The sequence below is a fragment of the Lycorma delicatula genome, chromosome 4, assembly GCF_047948215.1.
Source record: "Lycorma delicatula isolate Av1 chromosome 4, ASM4794821v1, whole genome shotgun sequence".
In the NCBI taxonomy this organism is placed as follows: Eukaryota; Metazoa; Arthropoda; class Insecta; order Hemiptera; family Fulgoridae; genus Lycorma; species Lycorma delicatula.
In genome coordinates this window covers 57,487,710-57,504,637 of record NC_134458.1, presented here as the reverse complement: position 1 = coordinate 57,504,637, position 16,928 = coordinate 57,487,710, and the positions used below count along the sequence as shown (strand labels likewise).

General features: G+C 29.6%; 1 protein-coding gene across 1 annotated transcript in view; it reads left to right on the top strand.

Moving 5' to 3' along the window:
- Positions 1-254: 254 nt before the first annotated feature.
- The window catches only part of LOC142323419 (uncharacterized), a 28,575-nt gene continuing 11,901 nt past the window's right edge, over positions 255-16,928 (top strand). The window contains exons 1-2 of the mRNA XM_075363016.1: positions 255-2,641; positions 9,248-9,385. Coding sequence (XP_075219131.1) covers positions 845-2,641; positions 9,248-9,385 — 1,935 coding nt within the window. The 5' untranslated portion in view covers positions 255-844. The remainder of the gene's footprint in view (positions 2,642-9,247; positions 9,386-16,928) is intronic.

Genomic DNA, 16,928 nt, shown 5'->3' with positions numbered 1-16,928 from the left:
GCCTAGCTTCGGGAAGCAATAAAACCAAAATGCTAAATTATTATTGTCTAGATGAAACACAATATCAAAAAACAAAGAAAAAAATTGTTTCCTATTATTTTGCATGTAATAATTATGAAATTACTAGTAAAAGGTTTAGTCATTGTTTTCAATCTTCCCGCAAATAACCTTTCGTAAGCTTAACTATAGAATTGGAAGGAATATTTTCTCTCTTTGAACGACTGCATTCGTGACGTCATTGCGCAACTACGTAATGAATCATTGTAGTGGCGAACCTGAACTAGTTAAAATGGCTGATATGTAGTGATGTGTTGATAAGTGAAATTTCTGTGAAAATGTCTTCATTTTGTGAAATTATTTATGCTCATAATTTTAATGATATTAATCAGTTGTTGTCTTTTAATAGTGATTTGAATAATAAGTTTGATAGGAGATTGAATTCATATAAAGTCGGTACGGTTATAACTTCACCCAGTAAATTCTGGAAGAGAAGAAAACAGAGAATTCAGAAAGGTACATTATGTTGTTTAGATCGACAGAACTGTATTAAAGATAGTGTTATTCTTCAGTGTTGTCGTTTGAAAAAGTTATCTGAACGAAAAACACGTTTTATTGCTTGTAAATATAAGGCTCTCTCTCCAATGGACTGAGGTAACCTTTTATGTGACATTTACATTCCGTACTACGTACACGATTCAGTGAAGTTATTTTGTAATATTAAGTTGAAGTATACCATTAATTCATTGGTGTTAGCGTCTAAGTTACCCAAACGATCTCGTTCTTATCTGTATATTCATAATTGGTTATGTAATTGTTATTTCGAATAAAAAACATTTTGTATAAAATGGATTTTCAAGATCTACATTTAAAAACAGATGGACCCAAGTTTACAAATTTTCCGGGTATTTCGTCAATGCCATTTTCGTATTTGTCTAAATTTGATTTTTTAAATTATAAAGATAAAAGTATGGCTGGATATCATAATACTACCAGGTGTTCTTCAGCAACTTCTAATCATTTTGCCCAAGAGGTTGATATTATGAATTTTGTTCCTGGTTTTCGTACTGAACATTCCCAACGATACTGTGATTTTTCAAAAGGTTTACATCCTACTAATAATTTCAAAAAATTGGATTCATATTCACAATTTTCAACTATAAATATATTGTCATATCTTGTTGGGGGATTTGTTGGAAGCAAAAGTCAGATTGGTTTTACATCAATGCAAGGTGATAGATTTCAGATTTGGGATCTAGTTTGGCAAAAATTAATAGAAATTATGGGTGTTAATGAAAGCAATATTAGTGATACAGAAAAATGTGAAGATTTAGTAAAATTTCAGGAGCATTCTGAAATTGAAAAGTGTGAAAAACCTGTTAAACAAACTTATGCCGATGTTGCAAAAATAAAGGTAAAAAACAGTTTAGTAAATAAGAATAAACAAATTACAATGAAGGAAAATAATTCCAGATCTGGTAAACAAAAGAAAAAACAATCCTTACCCATGGATTGTTTATATAAGGGTAAATTAGATTTTGGCCGAAGTGAAAAAAAGATCAGTTTACAAGAAATGAATAGTTTTAGTTCAAGTAGATGGTCAAATTCAAGAAGAAAGCATTGTAAAAAGGGAATAGAAAAAATGAGTAGGAGAGATGAAAGAGAGGCTGCTAGGGATGGATTAGATTTTGTAAATCAAGATTTAGACAGGTGTATGAAATATAAAACTCAAATACTTGTAAATAATAATAACATTAGTAATTATAAACCAAATAATAATGTAAAAGTGAGGTGTGGGAAAAGAACAAAAAAGCCAGCCTCATTTATATCTAATAAAAGTTATGATTATGTTATTGATCAGGAAAATTTGAAACATGGCTGTGAACCTGACTTTGGCAGTTTAAGAAAAACAAACTCTGATAAAAACTGTGATAATGATCAGGGCTATACTGCAATAACTAGTTGCAATAATGATAATCTTAGACATAGAATAAATTCAACATGCTCAGTAGACAGTGATGATAGTTTTATAGTGTTTGATAGAAGTAGTAACAGCGATGAAGAAATATTAACTCGGCTATGTTTTAGTAATACTGATACACAAACCGATGAAGAAGAAGAAGAAGATGATGATTCCACTACGTCATCTGATTTTAGTGATATTGATTTATGTATTATATCAGGTAAACCTACTGATAAACTGTTCCCCAGAATTAAAAATAGCTGGCAAATTGAAAAAGATAATTACAACAAATATGATCTTGAAAACATTTGTGTAATTAATTATCATTCTTGTAAATGTAACACTCCTAAGAAAACTGAAAATTCAAAATCGTTAATTCAAAATCTGTCTTATGTGGTCAGTAGTGGTAGCTCAAATTCACAGTCATCTAGTGATAATTGTGGTTTTAAGATTACATTGGAAGAAAGTAACAATAAAGATATGAAATGCAGATCTGTTTCAGAATCTTCATTAGAAAGCGAAGATAGTTTTATAATATTCAGCTCTGCTGATGATATAGACGATGATGTGTTATCAGGTTGTGGAACTGATAATTCAGTTAGTGAATATGACTGTGAAACTCAAGGAATTGACTCGTCTAGTCATTTGGAAGATTTTGATTCGGATGAAGATTTTGATCAGGTATGTTTATTAAATATTTTTTTCCAATAAATTACTGAAATTTTATTGTATAATTTTGTCAACTTTTTGATCATAGTAACTTGTTTGCTCTGTTCCCAGGGGACATTCTATTATCATCCCACTTGCATTACAATCTTTGATGCAGTATTAAGTCTGACTTCTGGAGCACCCCGCCCATTTCCATGCATTCCATTCATAGTATTTTTGGAGCCTACTTTTATAATTGCTTATTTATATCAAACACAACATTTTACTTATCTTAACACCCATTAGCATGTTAATTAAAGTAATTTACCATTCTGTGAAGTGATTAAATTTTCTTTTATTTCTTTACATTTTAAAAACTTACACCTCTGTACCAGTAATATACAATTAAATATTTGGAAGTTCAGTTTTACTTGCTTTTGATAGAATGTGTGATTGATTTTTTCATCTCAATCAATTGTACCTTTTTTGTTTACACATTCAGGTGTATTACTTTTTGGTTGAGCATTATATTTCTGCTTCATTTATATTAAGACTTACTTTTTGTTGGGTTTTACTTTGTGCAATTTTTTATTTATAAAAACAATAATTGAAGTGAATTGTGTTAGATATCAGTAAATATATGTGTAGTATGAAAAATTATTAACCAAATAAAGTAATATGTAATGTAATTTTTAATAAATAAAAGTTAAAAGATAGAAGGTAGTAAGTTGGAAATGAACTATATTGTTTAAAATACGAAACATTAATAGTTAATGCTTACAAATTAAATAATATTTCATGGCAAGGTAGTAATTAATCAATTATTATGTGAATGGTTATCTTTGTCATACATTCTTTAAAATCTGTGAACAAAAAATACCTTTCTTTTCCATACACTTTTTTTTAACATTGTGTTACAATAAATATGTCAGTAGACCTATTTTTTTTTTTTCTTTTGAAACCCCTTTATATTCTCTGACTTTTCATTAACCATAAGATATTACTTCATATTCATTACGACATTACAAAAAAAAAAGTTGTTTTCCAATGAACAGTGTTGCCTTTGTAATTATTACATTCTTTGATATCCCACTTTTTATTCGTTGCTATTAGCACCTTTTTCCATTCCTCCAGAATCTCCTTCCATACTTCTCTTGCTCTACTTATTTTGATAAGTTCATCCTGTATGTTGTGAATTCATGTAGTTTAGTTATTTTTTAAGTTTAAACAGCTTATTATACTTCACATCAAATTTCATCGTCATCATCATCTTATCACACGGTACACCAACTAACATTCCTTCTAACTTTTTCCATGTTTAAGATTAGGGATAAGAATCTTTTTATTGGTCTCTATTTAGACAGTAATTCAAGTTGGAAGTCCTTTTTTTAAGTTGTTATTGTCCATTAAATAAAGCCTGTTTTCAAACAAGAATTATTGGCAGTATTGATTTTGAAATCAGGAATTCAGTTTGTTTTTCTTTCAACATCCCCACCCCATGTTATGGGGAGTAATATCAGGGTGGAAAGAAGTTAGTTGATTAAAAAAAACTGTTGTAAATGAACGGTACCAAAAATAGAACTTCCTGAAAATGTTTCTTTAAACATTTAAAAATGTTAACATCATCTCAGTGTATACTGGAAAATACAAAATTATAATATAATTTTTTTTCTTTATACAGTTACAACAATAGATCCAGAGAAACATTTTTGTTTTCTACCCACAGACTAAGAATTTGAATGGTCCATATTTCATGATATAATGTTATTAACAAAAATAAAAAAATTCATCCATGAAAAAGTAATTTCAAAATTATGTTAGTACATTTAATAAAAAGATAATTTTACTCTTAATAATTTGAATATATTGCTGTAACGTTTTAGTGATTTTCTGATAATTCTTAACTTTGTTTTTATGTACTGTAGTAATTCAGATTCTTTTTTTGTTTGTTGTACATTTCTTTAAATCAATGAGGCTTCTTTTCTGTGCTTATTATGTTGTGCTGTTGTTTTTAGCTAAAACTGTGGTCTTTATTAACACAGGAGTGTTATTTTTTTAATTATTTTAACAAGCTACCACCAATTCCAGTTGCTTTAGCCATATCACAGTATGTCATGCAGTAATAAACTAATCTAATGTAATGGTGTTCAATATTTATAGATTTAGTATTCTCTCCTTTTGTTTTTAGTTATCGTATTATATAGTTTCTCTATCATCCTGTTCTATAAATTATTGTTCCTTTTCTTTTTCTTTTTTTATACCTCATAGATGTCTCAATTATTATTTTTCTTATAAGATTCTGGGGTTTACACACTAAATTACTTCTTTTTCTCAGCTGTATTCTCTGTAACTTCTTCCTTCCTTTGTGTATAAGTCAGAACTATCTGAGAATGTGGTCCGAGTCCATTTTATTCTCTGTTAATTGCTTTTCTCTATAAAAATTGAACAGGTTCTTTCAACACAACTTCTTTAATATAAAACAACTTCATATTAATTCAAGTGCTTTGATTTTAAACTGCTAACATCGCTTCAAATCTCCTTTCTACTATTCTTCGTATATTTTGAATCTTTATTTTTCCTTCTATTTGTACATTGTTTTTATCTTGCAACAATTCTTTCTCATTTAATCCTGTCTCCACTGTCAGGAAAGTTTCACTCGTTCTCCATTTTTTGCAGGTGGCATAAGATTACTTTTTCACCCTAATTTATCATTTAAGATTTATGCTTTTTTCAAGTAAACAAAAAATTAATATAAAAATAAATGTTTAACAAGTTGCAAAAGCTAAAATTTTACGTTGATGATTTATGGTTGGTTCAGAGAAGTTTAGTTTTTATTAAAGAGTAATAAAATATAACTAATTTATATACACACAATTCAAGATTTTGTCATACAGAGAATTTAAAGTCTTAAATTTCTAGCTTAACTTATTTTAGAGTTAACAGTAAAATATAATAAAATATATTTCATATTACTCAAATTTTTATAATAGAGTTGAATGGAGAAAGTGAAATTTTTTCATCAAATATACTGTCTGTGAAAGTATCTAGGTATCATCAAATAAAATATTATAGTTTAATACTAGTTAATAATACCATATTTCATAATTATGTAACCCATAACTTCATTTATCTATTTTCAAAAACTGAGACTTTTAAAAGTAAATTTTTTTAAAGAACGTATACATTATTAAATTAGGAAATGTACAGGGCCTTCTTAATTTTTTACCATTTAATAAAGCAAAATTGAAATGTTCATTATTATTTTTAACCTTACTCTATACCAGTTAACAAACCTTATCCTGTCATCATAATATCTCTCTTCAGCTCCTTAAGATAATATAAAAAATAATTTATTTTATTCATATAACTTCCTTCTTTACCAGAAGAAGCTAGAAAAGGTCCGACTTTTCTGTTTTTCCCCTACAGTGTTTTTTTTTACATTATTTACTAGTAATTAGCCATGTTTAAACGTGTCTGGTTATTTAGTACAACATTTCACAGTATTATTAGACACTGGTGTTGCTGCTTGTAATCAATCTGTGTTGATTTTATTTAAACACGGGTCATCCAAATGTAGCTGAGAGGTTCAATATAAGCATTATTGCTTATAATTATAAATATAATTAACCAAACTTAACCTACACTTGCTTCGCTCACCAACCTTGGCTAGCAAGCGAAACAAGCGTAAGTTAAGTTTGATTAAATTATAATTTCTCAGCTTTAAACATGAGCAATTACTAGCACTTAACGTTAAAAAAGCCATTGCAGGAGAAAACAGAAAAGGCCCAAAAGGTCTCATCCTCTATGATTCATATTATAATATAAATTTGCCTTATAAAATTTACATTAAAACTTAACTCTTATAAATAAAATTATATAATAATTATTGCTGAATTTACAATTTATTTTGTCATTCAGTTAGTTTTTCAATTGTGTTTATGGATTAAAATAGTTTGCTACTTGTACAAAATCTTCAAATAATTAGAAAAATTACAGCAGTTAAATAGAGATGACCGCTCATAATACCTGGTAGCTTGAACCAGATAACAATAGGTGACCCTTTTAATAGACAATAGCATTATAGTTTTATTATGTTTTAGCTTAAATGACATGAAACTGATAATCAAAATAAGATATTTTTCGTAGGTCTCTATAAATCCACATTACATAAAGAAATGTTAAAGATTAATGAATTACTGTTGTTTTTAAATATACATACTTTCTGATTTGTTACTTATAGTCATTGTGTTTGCTTTTAAATAAAACTTGCAACATAAGTTGTTTAGAAAAGATCCTGGTGTGATTGATGTATTAAAAATTATAGGATTTTATTCTATGTTATTAATAATTCCAGCATATCATAATTTATTATTTCTTTAAAAAGTTTTAATAACAATTGTACTTAAATCACATTTATTTATAAAAAGTGTTATATTATCTGATAACATCACTTTTTTTTTTTAGTACTAGCGAACTATAAATAACTTTATATTTAATTTTCTAAGCATCTGGCACTGTTGGTGTTTGTACAGTTGTATAAATTAAAGTTCCACTTACCAGCAATTTAAAAATATATTTCCAAGTACTTTTGGAGTTGGTACTCCGTCATCAGGGATTTCTTATAAGATGTTAATTCAAAATTCATATGTCATATGTATAATTATATTTAAATTAAAATTGTTACATTCATAATAGTTGGTCATCAAGAAATAAAAAATAATTTATACATCAATAAGACTGTAACGTCATGTTCGTAAGATGTTTACAACTATTATAATATATATTATTATTATTATTATTATAATACTATTGTATATATTTTTATAATACTATTTGATAATAGTTGTAAACACCTTACGGACATGACATTACAGTCTTATTGACGTATAAATTATTTCTTATTTCTTGACGACCGACTATTATGAACATAACAATTTTAATTTAAATATAATTATACATATGAATATTGAATTAACGTCTTATAAGAAATCCCTGATGATGGAGTAGCAACACCAAAAGTACGTGGAAATATATTTTTAAATTGTTGGTAAGTGGAACTTTAATTTACACAATTTTATATTTCAATACAAATGTTTTTCCTCCCACCAAAATTAATTACGTATAACATTATTTCATACAGTATACGTAATACATTGTGTAGGCTATTTGTGTTGCAATGTTTTGTATATTATTCCTGTTTTCCGTACATAGCGTTTAACTCAGCTTACCAAACTAAACTTTTTAAAAAAAGTGAAAAAATAAAATTTTTTTCTCAACTCATCGCTTTACAAATTATATACAATTTCAAAATTTAGCTATATTTTTATTTGAATTAATATGAACTTTTCATCACATATAAAGTCATGTTTTATGTTTTATTAAGGCAAATCCCTGAACTTGTATTTATTAAAGTTAATAAAAAAATACAAAATAGCACTTCTGGGAAATTATACAAGCATGAGCTATCTTCTTTCCATTGTTAGGTATGTTCTATTGTTTACAACAATTTTACTCTTTTTTTTCAGTGAAATTATTAGGGTTGCAAAAGTTATTGCTTCTTTTATTTTTTTAAATCAAAATTACTTCTGTGATTAAATTAGTTTTTAGTAAAAATTTCTACTATTAGATTTTACTCTGTTTTCAGTTGTTGAATTATCACATTTAATAAAAGTGAAAATTTAATTCTGTAAATGTTATTGGGTAGCCAATTATATTAATTTACTAACAATACAACTATCTACTGGTTTATCCCGATCTCGTAACAGTTCTTATTTAATTTAATAACTTTAAAAATTTATTACAAGAAATAATGTATTTTCTTTTGTTTCATTCTGTATAAAAAAATTTAAGTCAAATTATGTAATTTGTTTACAAAATATGAAATTTATTAACAAAAACAGTTGTTTTTGGTATGCTAGATTTCCTACAGCAGGTTCAACTTACTTTGTATAATTTTTGTTATTTATTTAAAAATGTAATAATATATTGTTATCTGTATTTAACCAAATTTTTTTAATTATCTTTTATTTTGATTCTAGGTTTAAAGTTTTTTTCTGTTAATTAGATCGGTTGAATTATCTCAGAAATTTAATAGGATTTGGAAAATATTGTTATATTCCAGTTTGGTGTTTCAGGAAAATCTCTACTGTATTCTTATAAAACTATTCCTTAATGTTGAAATTTTTTTTTTCAAAATTTGTTCATATCAAGAATTTCATTTTTTAATCCTTGATAGTGAAGAATATGAGAAAAATTTTTTGGTTATAAATTATTCTATTCAGGGGAGAACAAATATATTTAAAACTAAACTTTTTGGTAAAACATAGCATAAAGAATAGATTTTATACAAGAATAGATTTTTTATCTTTTAAGCCTTTTAATCTGACTACTGTAGGTATCAGCAGAATGTTCTTTTAAATACTCTAGATTCTTATCTATGACAGTTACTAACATTATACTTTAGTGGCAAAAAATAGGTAGCGGTTTTCTCAGGGTGTTAATACATTTAATATTGAGAGTCATTAGTAGTAGTTTGCATGATATTTTGTTGTTACTAGTTTGAAAGAATCTTTTTTTTTTTCATGTAATTTATCATAATTCTTGTATTTTTTAAGTTTTTTTATTTAATTTTTGTTTCAGTTAAACTGTGCACTATTAACACCTTATGCTACTGATCATAGTTACGACACCAAGTCATGGCTTGAGGGAGTGAATTCTGAATGGGAAGATGCTTTTAACAAAAACACAGAGACAGAGAAGAAAATTTGGTCAAAAAAGGTGAATAAAATTTCCATCGTATGAAACTGCATTTAAAGATGTCCAGTTTATTTTTTGATAAGTTGATAAGTATTATATAAAAGGTTTACAAAACTTATTTCAATTACTCCTTAAGTTCTGGGTAGGATAATATACTCCATTTCTTAACAACCTGATGATCAAAAAGTCTCTCATAACACCTAAAATATCTTAAGTTCTGAGTAATATGAACTCCTTTCTGTAACACTCTGATGTTAAAGAAGTGCCTCACAATACCTAGAACATCACAGATAGCAACATCCTAAAAACTGAAGGGTGATGAAATAAGAATAAGATGTCAAGGGCCTGCCACTGTGTTTAGTAATAAACTAGTTTTTGTAATTCCCTAAGTTGTATAGCACTGTTTCAGTTTCTATGATTGCTGGTTCCACTTGCAACAGGCTAATATTTTTTTCTTTTTGTACTTATTATTATTATTATTGACAGTCCCACTTAAAGTTTAAAAAAATTCAAAGAAATAACATGAAAATTCTATTGATGATAATGGTTATTCATATCTTTGCTATGATTTAAGGCTACGTTTTTTTTCTTGAAAATTTAATGTGATCTATTTATACCCAAAGTAGTAGTTTTATTTTCAACATATATTGCACATTTCAAAATGCAACTGTTGAGAAATCAATATTAATTTCTCTAATATTTCTATTACTAGAAGTTCTGAAAAACATCATCAGATGTTGTATATTCTGTATTTTTTAGTTAGAATTGAGCAGATTATTATAAACATATCTAGTTATCATATTTGTGTCGATCTTATGAAAATGTTAATGTAATAGCTGTTAATAGTACAAAGTAACCTCCATTTTTTTTTTACATAGATTTGTTTTTGTATTAAATACTTGTTTTATTTGTCCCCCCCCCCCCCCCATAAAAATGTGTAATGAATCTTAAAAAGAAATTGGCATTCCATTTTATTACATGAATTTAGTTTTAGTAAAAGTAATACTTAAGATTTTCTGACTGCAAAAAAGATAATAATGACAATAAATTGTATATTACTTCTTAGTGGAATTCAAGTATTTTACCAGGCAAATGAAACATTAATTTTACTAGAAAATTAAAAAAAAAGGACTTAGGTTTTTACATAAGAAGTGTTGGTCTTAACATGCCACCTCTTTTATTACACGTTTTATTTATTTTTTATGCTCTGAAATATTCTTAAATGTGTAGGTAAGTAATCACTATAACATATATACGAGGTCTATTCAGAAAATAACCAAACATTTTTAATTACACACAACAGAGATATTTAGTGACATGCAGTTGGCAGCATTGTGTTCTGCATAACTTCTTTTGCAACCACATGTACTTGGATTGTTGATATCTCGTTTAGTTTTCATGTTATTGTTCATTTGAGTACAACGTGTGTAAGTGTTACTTGTGATTTTTCTAATCTGTGATTTTCAGAAGCAGTAATACAGTGTAAAATTTTGTGTTAAAATTGGGATTACTTTCACAGAAATGTTTCCACCTTTTTAAACAAAGTCACGGAGATGATGCTCTGGGTCGTACGCAATGTTACGAATGGTTTTCAGTGATCGTAAGTTAATTGAAGATGACCCTCATCCATGGAGGCCTTCTTTGACTTCAACTGATAACACCCCACGTTCAGAAAATCAACGATCTGGTGCGTGCTAATTACTGATTCACTGTCAGAGAATTTGCAGAAGTTAGCGTCTGAATTGGATCATGCCATGACATTTTGACTGAAAAATTGAACATGTATAGAGTTGCAACAGAGTTTGTTCCTCATTTGATGACCAAACAGCAGTAAGAACATCGAGTTGACATTTGTCTGCAACTTTTTGAACAAGCCGATGACGATGAAACATTCATGCAAAGGGTCATAGTGGGAGACGAAGGCTGGGATTACAGCTATGATATTGAGACAAAAGTTCAATCCTCACAATGGACAGGCAAAGAATCTCTACACCTCAAGAAAGCATGTCAGTTTCGATCCAATGTCAAAATGATGCTCTCTGTTTTTTTGATTTTAATGGAATTGTGCGTTCCGTTTTGAATTCTTGCCTCAAGATGAAACAGTGAACCATGGGTACTCTCAAAGCGTTTTACCATGGTTACATGAAAAAATCTGCAAAAAGAGACCAAAATTGTAGTGAGACAACTCATGGTTGCTTCACCATGACAATACGCCTGCACGCACAGCTTTGTCAGTTGGTCAGTTATGTGCAAAAAAATCAGATGACTATCATCGTCCCTAGTCACCAGACCTGGCTTCTTGCAGTTTTTTATTATTTCCAAAATGAAAATCAGTGTTGAAAGGATGCCGTTTTGAGACTGTTGATGACATTAAAGCAAATTCATCACAGACGTTAAAGGCAATTTAAAATGAAGATATCCAGGACTGCTTCAAAAAGTGGGAACACTGCTGGGAAAAGTGTGAATAGCGAAGGGGAGTACTTTGAAGGGGACAAGAACCAATAAGCTGTAAAATTAATAATAAAGATTAAAAAAAAAGTTCAGTTATTTTCTGAACAGACCTCTTATGTTTTAATTTTTCCGTATTAAAACACTCCAGTTTTATTCTAAAATCAAATTTTTGCTTCCAAATATTTTAATTTTCTCAGTTCTAATAATCTTGACATAACATTATCTAGTAATTCAAGAAATACCTTTAAGAAAATTTGTAATATTAGTAAGTTATGTTTCTATCCAAAACAATCAAAGCCAGTTAAAGAAAACTTGTGCAGAGTTCAGTAAATAGTCCTGTCATACAGAACTTTACTAATGTTTCTAGGGTTAACTTTACCACATTTACTTTATTCCGCATTTGAACGTTTTTTTTTTTTGAGGGGTCTCAAATTGAAGGCAAAAATGTGTAGACCTGCAGAAAATTACCCAGAGAAAAATACTATTTGCTTCATTCAAGGTTCATGAAATCATGAAAAGCCTTTAGCAACAAAGATTATATAATTATTAATTATTTGTGGTTCATTTCATAACAAAAAATAAGATAGATACATTGTAATATTTAAAAGATAGACCTAGCAGTATTAATAATTTAAAATAATTACTCATTTTTTAATGTATAATGTAATATTTTATATTGTAACTTATTTGATCCTCATATTTTCAGCAAGCTCTTGCGTTCTTAAAGAAATTCTCATTTTGTAATTTTATTGTATATATTACACAATTATGTACATATGTATGTATTTCATAATTACAAGTTACGTTATATTAGTTCATAGTATAAATGATAGAATGGTCATCCTTCATCATTAGTTACACCAGTTTTATTTTCTATAGTGTATCAGTAAAAATGCAGCTTTCATGTTTCTCAGCAATACTGATGCTGAACAAGCTGCACATTTGACAATGAAAAGTAGGATTGTCTTCTTAAGACATTTTATCTTAAAATTTAAGGTATGCAAATTGTACGGGAAGGTTGTAACTATTCATACTCTTTCTTTTGTATTTATTGGGCTCTATCGTTTGAGAAGTTTATATAAAGTGATCAGTATTCATCAGTATTGTAAATACAGGGGTATTCCATTTTAAGTCAACAAATTTTCATAAATTTTATTGCGTCACTATTTTTGATTTTGATGATGTTTGGTATATGATAACTACCCACCTTGTAATGTCCAAAAATTTTTTTTTTATTTTTTAAAACAATTTTCTTCAGTATAGACTATTTTTCAACTTGCCAGCAAGTAATAACAGCCATTTTTGTCACTTTTCCATGAGCTGTAGGATTCTCATTTTACATCATACAAAGGTCAAAAAGGACTTTTTGAAAATAATAAAGATGGAACTTCATCTTAGTGTACTCAGAATTTATTTTGTTACAACCAAATCTTGTAATTTTTACTTAAGTTACATTTACAAATTTTTTTTTTTTTTTTTTCAAATTTTGGGCTCAAAATAAATAATAAAGAGCTTAGGGTAACAGGCCTGTTTTTTACCTCTTAGGTACTAGTAGTACTTATAAAAAAAAAAATTGGACTGTTACCAAGTGTGCGTGCCTCGGTTAGATGTATTTGTGGTATGCATTGAATCAGGCTGTCGGCGGAGTTGCGGCCGTTGTCGGTGGGCCGGACTATTCTTTCCCGGCGGGTGCGGTTGCGCTCCGACGAGGGCATTTTGAGCTAAATCATTGTCGGCGGGGCTTCTCTGGGTGCTGCTCAGGTGGTACGTAGGGGAGTCTCGGCGGCAATTGCGAAAGATGGTGAATGTCACGCGGGACTCCGCGATGGCGCTGTACGGGAGTAGGCGTTTATTCTCCTCTCCCGGGCAGACCGGAACAGAGTCAGATAGAAACTCATTAGAGTATTAAGCGGGGTTCTTAAGGGAACTAGGTCAAAATTTTGATGTTAAACTTTAGTGGGAAGTTTATTGTTGAGGCTGTTAGTGCGATCTGAGACATTCAGAAAGTGGCTCATTATAGCAGGATCTAGGCGCGGGGTCTTCTTTCCGCGGTTAGGTTTCTAGCTTAGTTCTTGAGGGCGACGTGGTAGCTGCAGGTGTCCGTTGTCTTCATTCTGAAGGCATAAACTTGTAAATCTATCTCGAGGTGAACTTTACCGATGTAGATGTCCCTTGGGGCATCTGCATCGGTGGCATCTCTGCGGGGCCTAAACTGTAAGCTGTGGTGTGCATCAGTTTGAGGGCGAGAAGAAGTCCTCCGTTAAAGCCACTGCTGGCTAGGAACGGAGGGGGTGGTGTAGCGACCGGACACGCTACGAGGTGGGTTCTTCTTCCCTCGGGGGGGGGGGGGAATCGAGATGTTACCAAGTGTCTATTAAGAAAAATGACAGCAAATCATAAGATTTTGAAAATGTCATTTTTGGGGCCCAAAAACCACATGTGGGACAGGTGGAAAATATCTGTTATGTTTACAGCAGTAATTACTTTTAATGTACTTTAAAACCATATAAAATTTATTTTGTTACTCAAAGGGGTTGACAGGTAATGAAGCCATCAGAACTGTTAAAAACACCATTCCTTCTAACCATGAACAATATATCAAAAAAATTCACGGGATATAATTTTTCAGATAATAATGTAGGGCCTCATATAACATATTTTGATATATCTATAATGAGTAATGAGATACCTTATATTCTAGATAGTTTGTTACTTAAAGTATGACTCATACACACAAACACATGTTTAAGCATGTAAGTGAATAGACATGCATGGACATGAATGTTTACATAATCCTTGTATACAAACATTGTAGAAGGCCTAGTTACTGTTTTGATTTCAATGTGATATGTTGTATTGTTGCTAGTATTGCTAGGTAATGTACACTTGTTTTTAAAGTAACTTTATTAGCAGTGAAGGTTCTCTTTTTGCGATATCTTTTATTTTTAATTTTATTAATTAGAAAAATTTTTATTTTAGCTGTAGAGAAACTGGCATAAGACAAAGTGAGGTGCAATTGGTAGTTTTATAATTTATAATAACTGTATTGTTATTGTAAGAATCCTTGCATTTTATAAAAACAGATTTTGGAGTGTTCGATTGGCTTTCACTCTGAAACACTATGTCACAAATTGACTTGCAGTAGATCTTCAGTATTGCACAATATTTAGAGTTTACTGAACAGCAAATGACATTGATCTTTATGAAGTGGATGTACTGAAACAAAAAAAAATATCTGTTTTCATAAAACTGAATATTTACGTAAATATTTTCATATTAGTGGGAAAAGTAGCTCTGACCCATTTAGCTGTCACATTAAATCAGTTAAGAAATCTCTTCAAGAAATATCTTTGACACTTTCAACAAGCAATCCGAATTTAAAATTATTCCAGGCAAAGCACTGTGTACAAAATGCTTAGACAAAATACAAAAACCATAAGATGATACACCTAAATTTTGTGTTCTGGCTGGTGGGTCAGCTACTCACTCCGTTTGTGCGTGTGTCTGTCACCCACCAAAATGTAAAACTCATGTTAACTGCTCTAAAAATGAAATTTGATTATAAAATTCTCCTTTCAATCATGGTATTTGATAAAGAAAATGAAACATGCATGCTGTCACAGTGTGAAAAATGTCTAGGCACTAATGGTATTCAGATTACTGCAAGAGAGCTGGGATGGATTTGATTCTGAAATTATCTTCAAACAGTGGGTTTCTGTTGACTATTGTGAACTAACTACTCAAATTCTTCCATTTCAATAGTACTTGGATAAACTTACTGAAAATTTAAATAATCTAAAAAAGCATCATTTTGTTGCAAAGAAACAAGCTAATTTCCACAACGTTAAAAAAGGAAAACTGGTTGTTGGGAGACTTCTCTCAAAATTTTCCTTTTGTGATACAGGATGAAGTCCAGTCATATCACTGGTCAAAAACTTATGCCACAGTACATCCATTTCTCATATATTTAAAAAAAAAAGGAAAATTACAAAGCCAAAGCTACTGTGTGGTTAGCGAGTACTTGAAGCACAATACTACATGCTACTGCTCATGGAAAAAGTGACGAAAATGGTTGTTTTTACCTGTTAGCGATTTAGATATTTCTCAAGAAAAAATTTTTTTTTAAATATAAAAAAATATTTTTTGGCCACTATAAGGTGGGTAGTTATCATATACCAAATATCATAAAAATCAAAAATAGTGATGCACTGATCATTTGTTGAATTAAAATGGAATACCTTCCCCACAGTTTATTTGATAACAATTCTTAATTATTTTTCCTATCATCATTTGTGGCTTGGTCATACCGTATATATCTAACCAGTGGTTGAAAGCCATTAGTTTTCAGTAACAGATTGATGAACAAAGATTTTTTTTTTTCATTTATAATTGTCCTGTCAGACAGATAGCTTTATCAAGAAGAAAATATGAATGCCATATTCATTTTGTTTATTGATAGCTGAAAATCTTGATCATGTAACTTTTTTTTTAAGCTCCTGAACCTGCTTGACAAATTAATCATCTGTTTTGTACACATTTTGAAGAAGTGTTCTGACACTGAACAATGCTGTTCTAAACTTTTTTATTGAGATTCAGACTGTGTTCCATGTTCATCATAAGTTTTCAACTATTCATTATGAATTACAAGTCTTCCCCTCCTTGTTTACTTAAATTTTATTGTCTTTCTCATAGACCACCTAATTTGAAGGAGAAATTGTACATTTAATATCTTGCGGAGATAAAAAACTGCAGCTTATTCAATAATCTGTGTAAAAGTGTAGGATACATCCAGGAATTAAAAGGCAAATCAGTTCCTGTTGAAATATGCTTTAGACAAACAATTGCTAGAGGGTCAATCCGTTTGAAGTGACCCAAGGGTGGTTGCTAGACTAATTCAAAAAAATTGAAACTTACCCACTTGTTTCCTACACATCTCAGGACCTTAACCTTTTCAGATCATGTAGCTATTAAACTGGCTATGTACAGCGTCAGTTTTAAAACGCTGTTACAAAATCATTTTATATGGCATCTAAGTCGGTTATTTTGTTTTGTATTCACCAAGGAATCGGTTTTATTACACAATTTGAACGAGGTTAATACGATGTAAAATGTT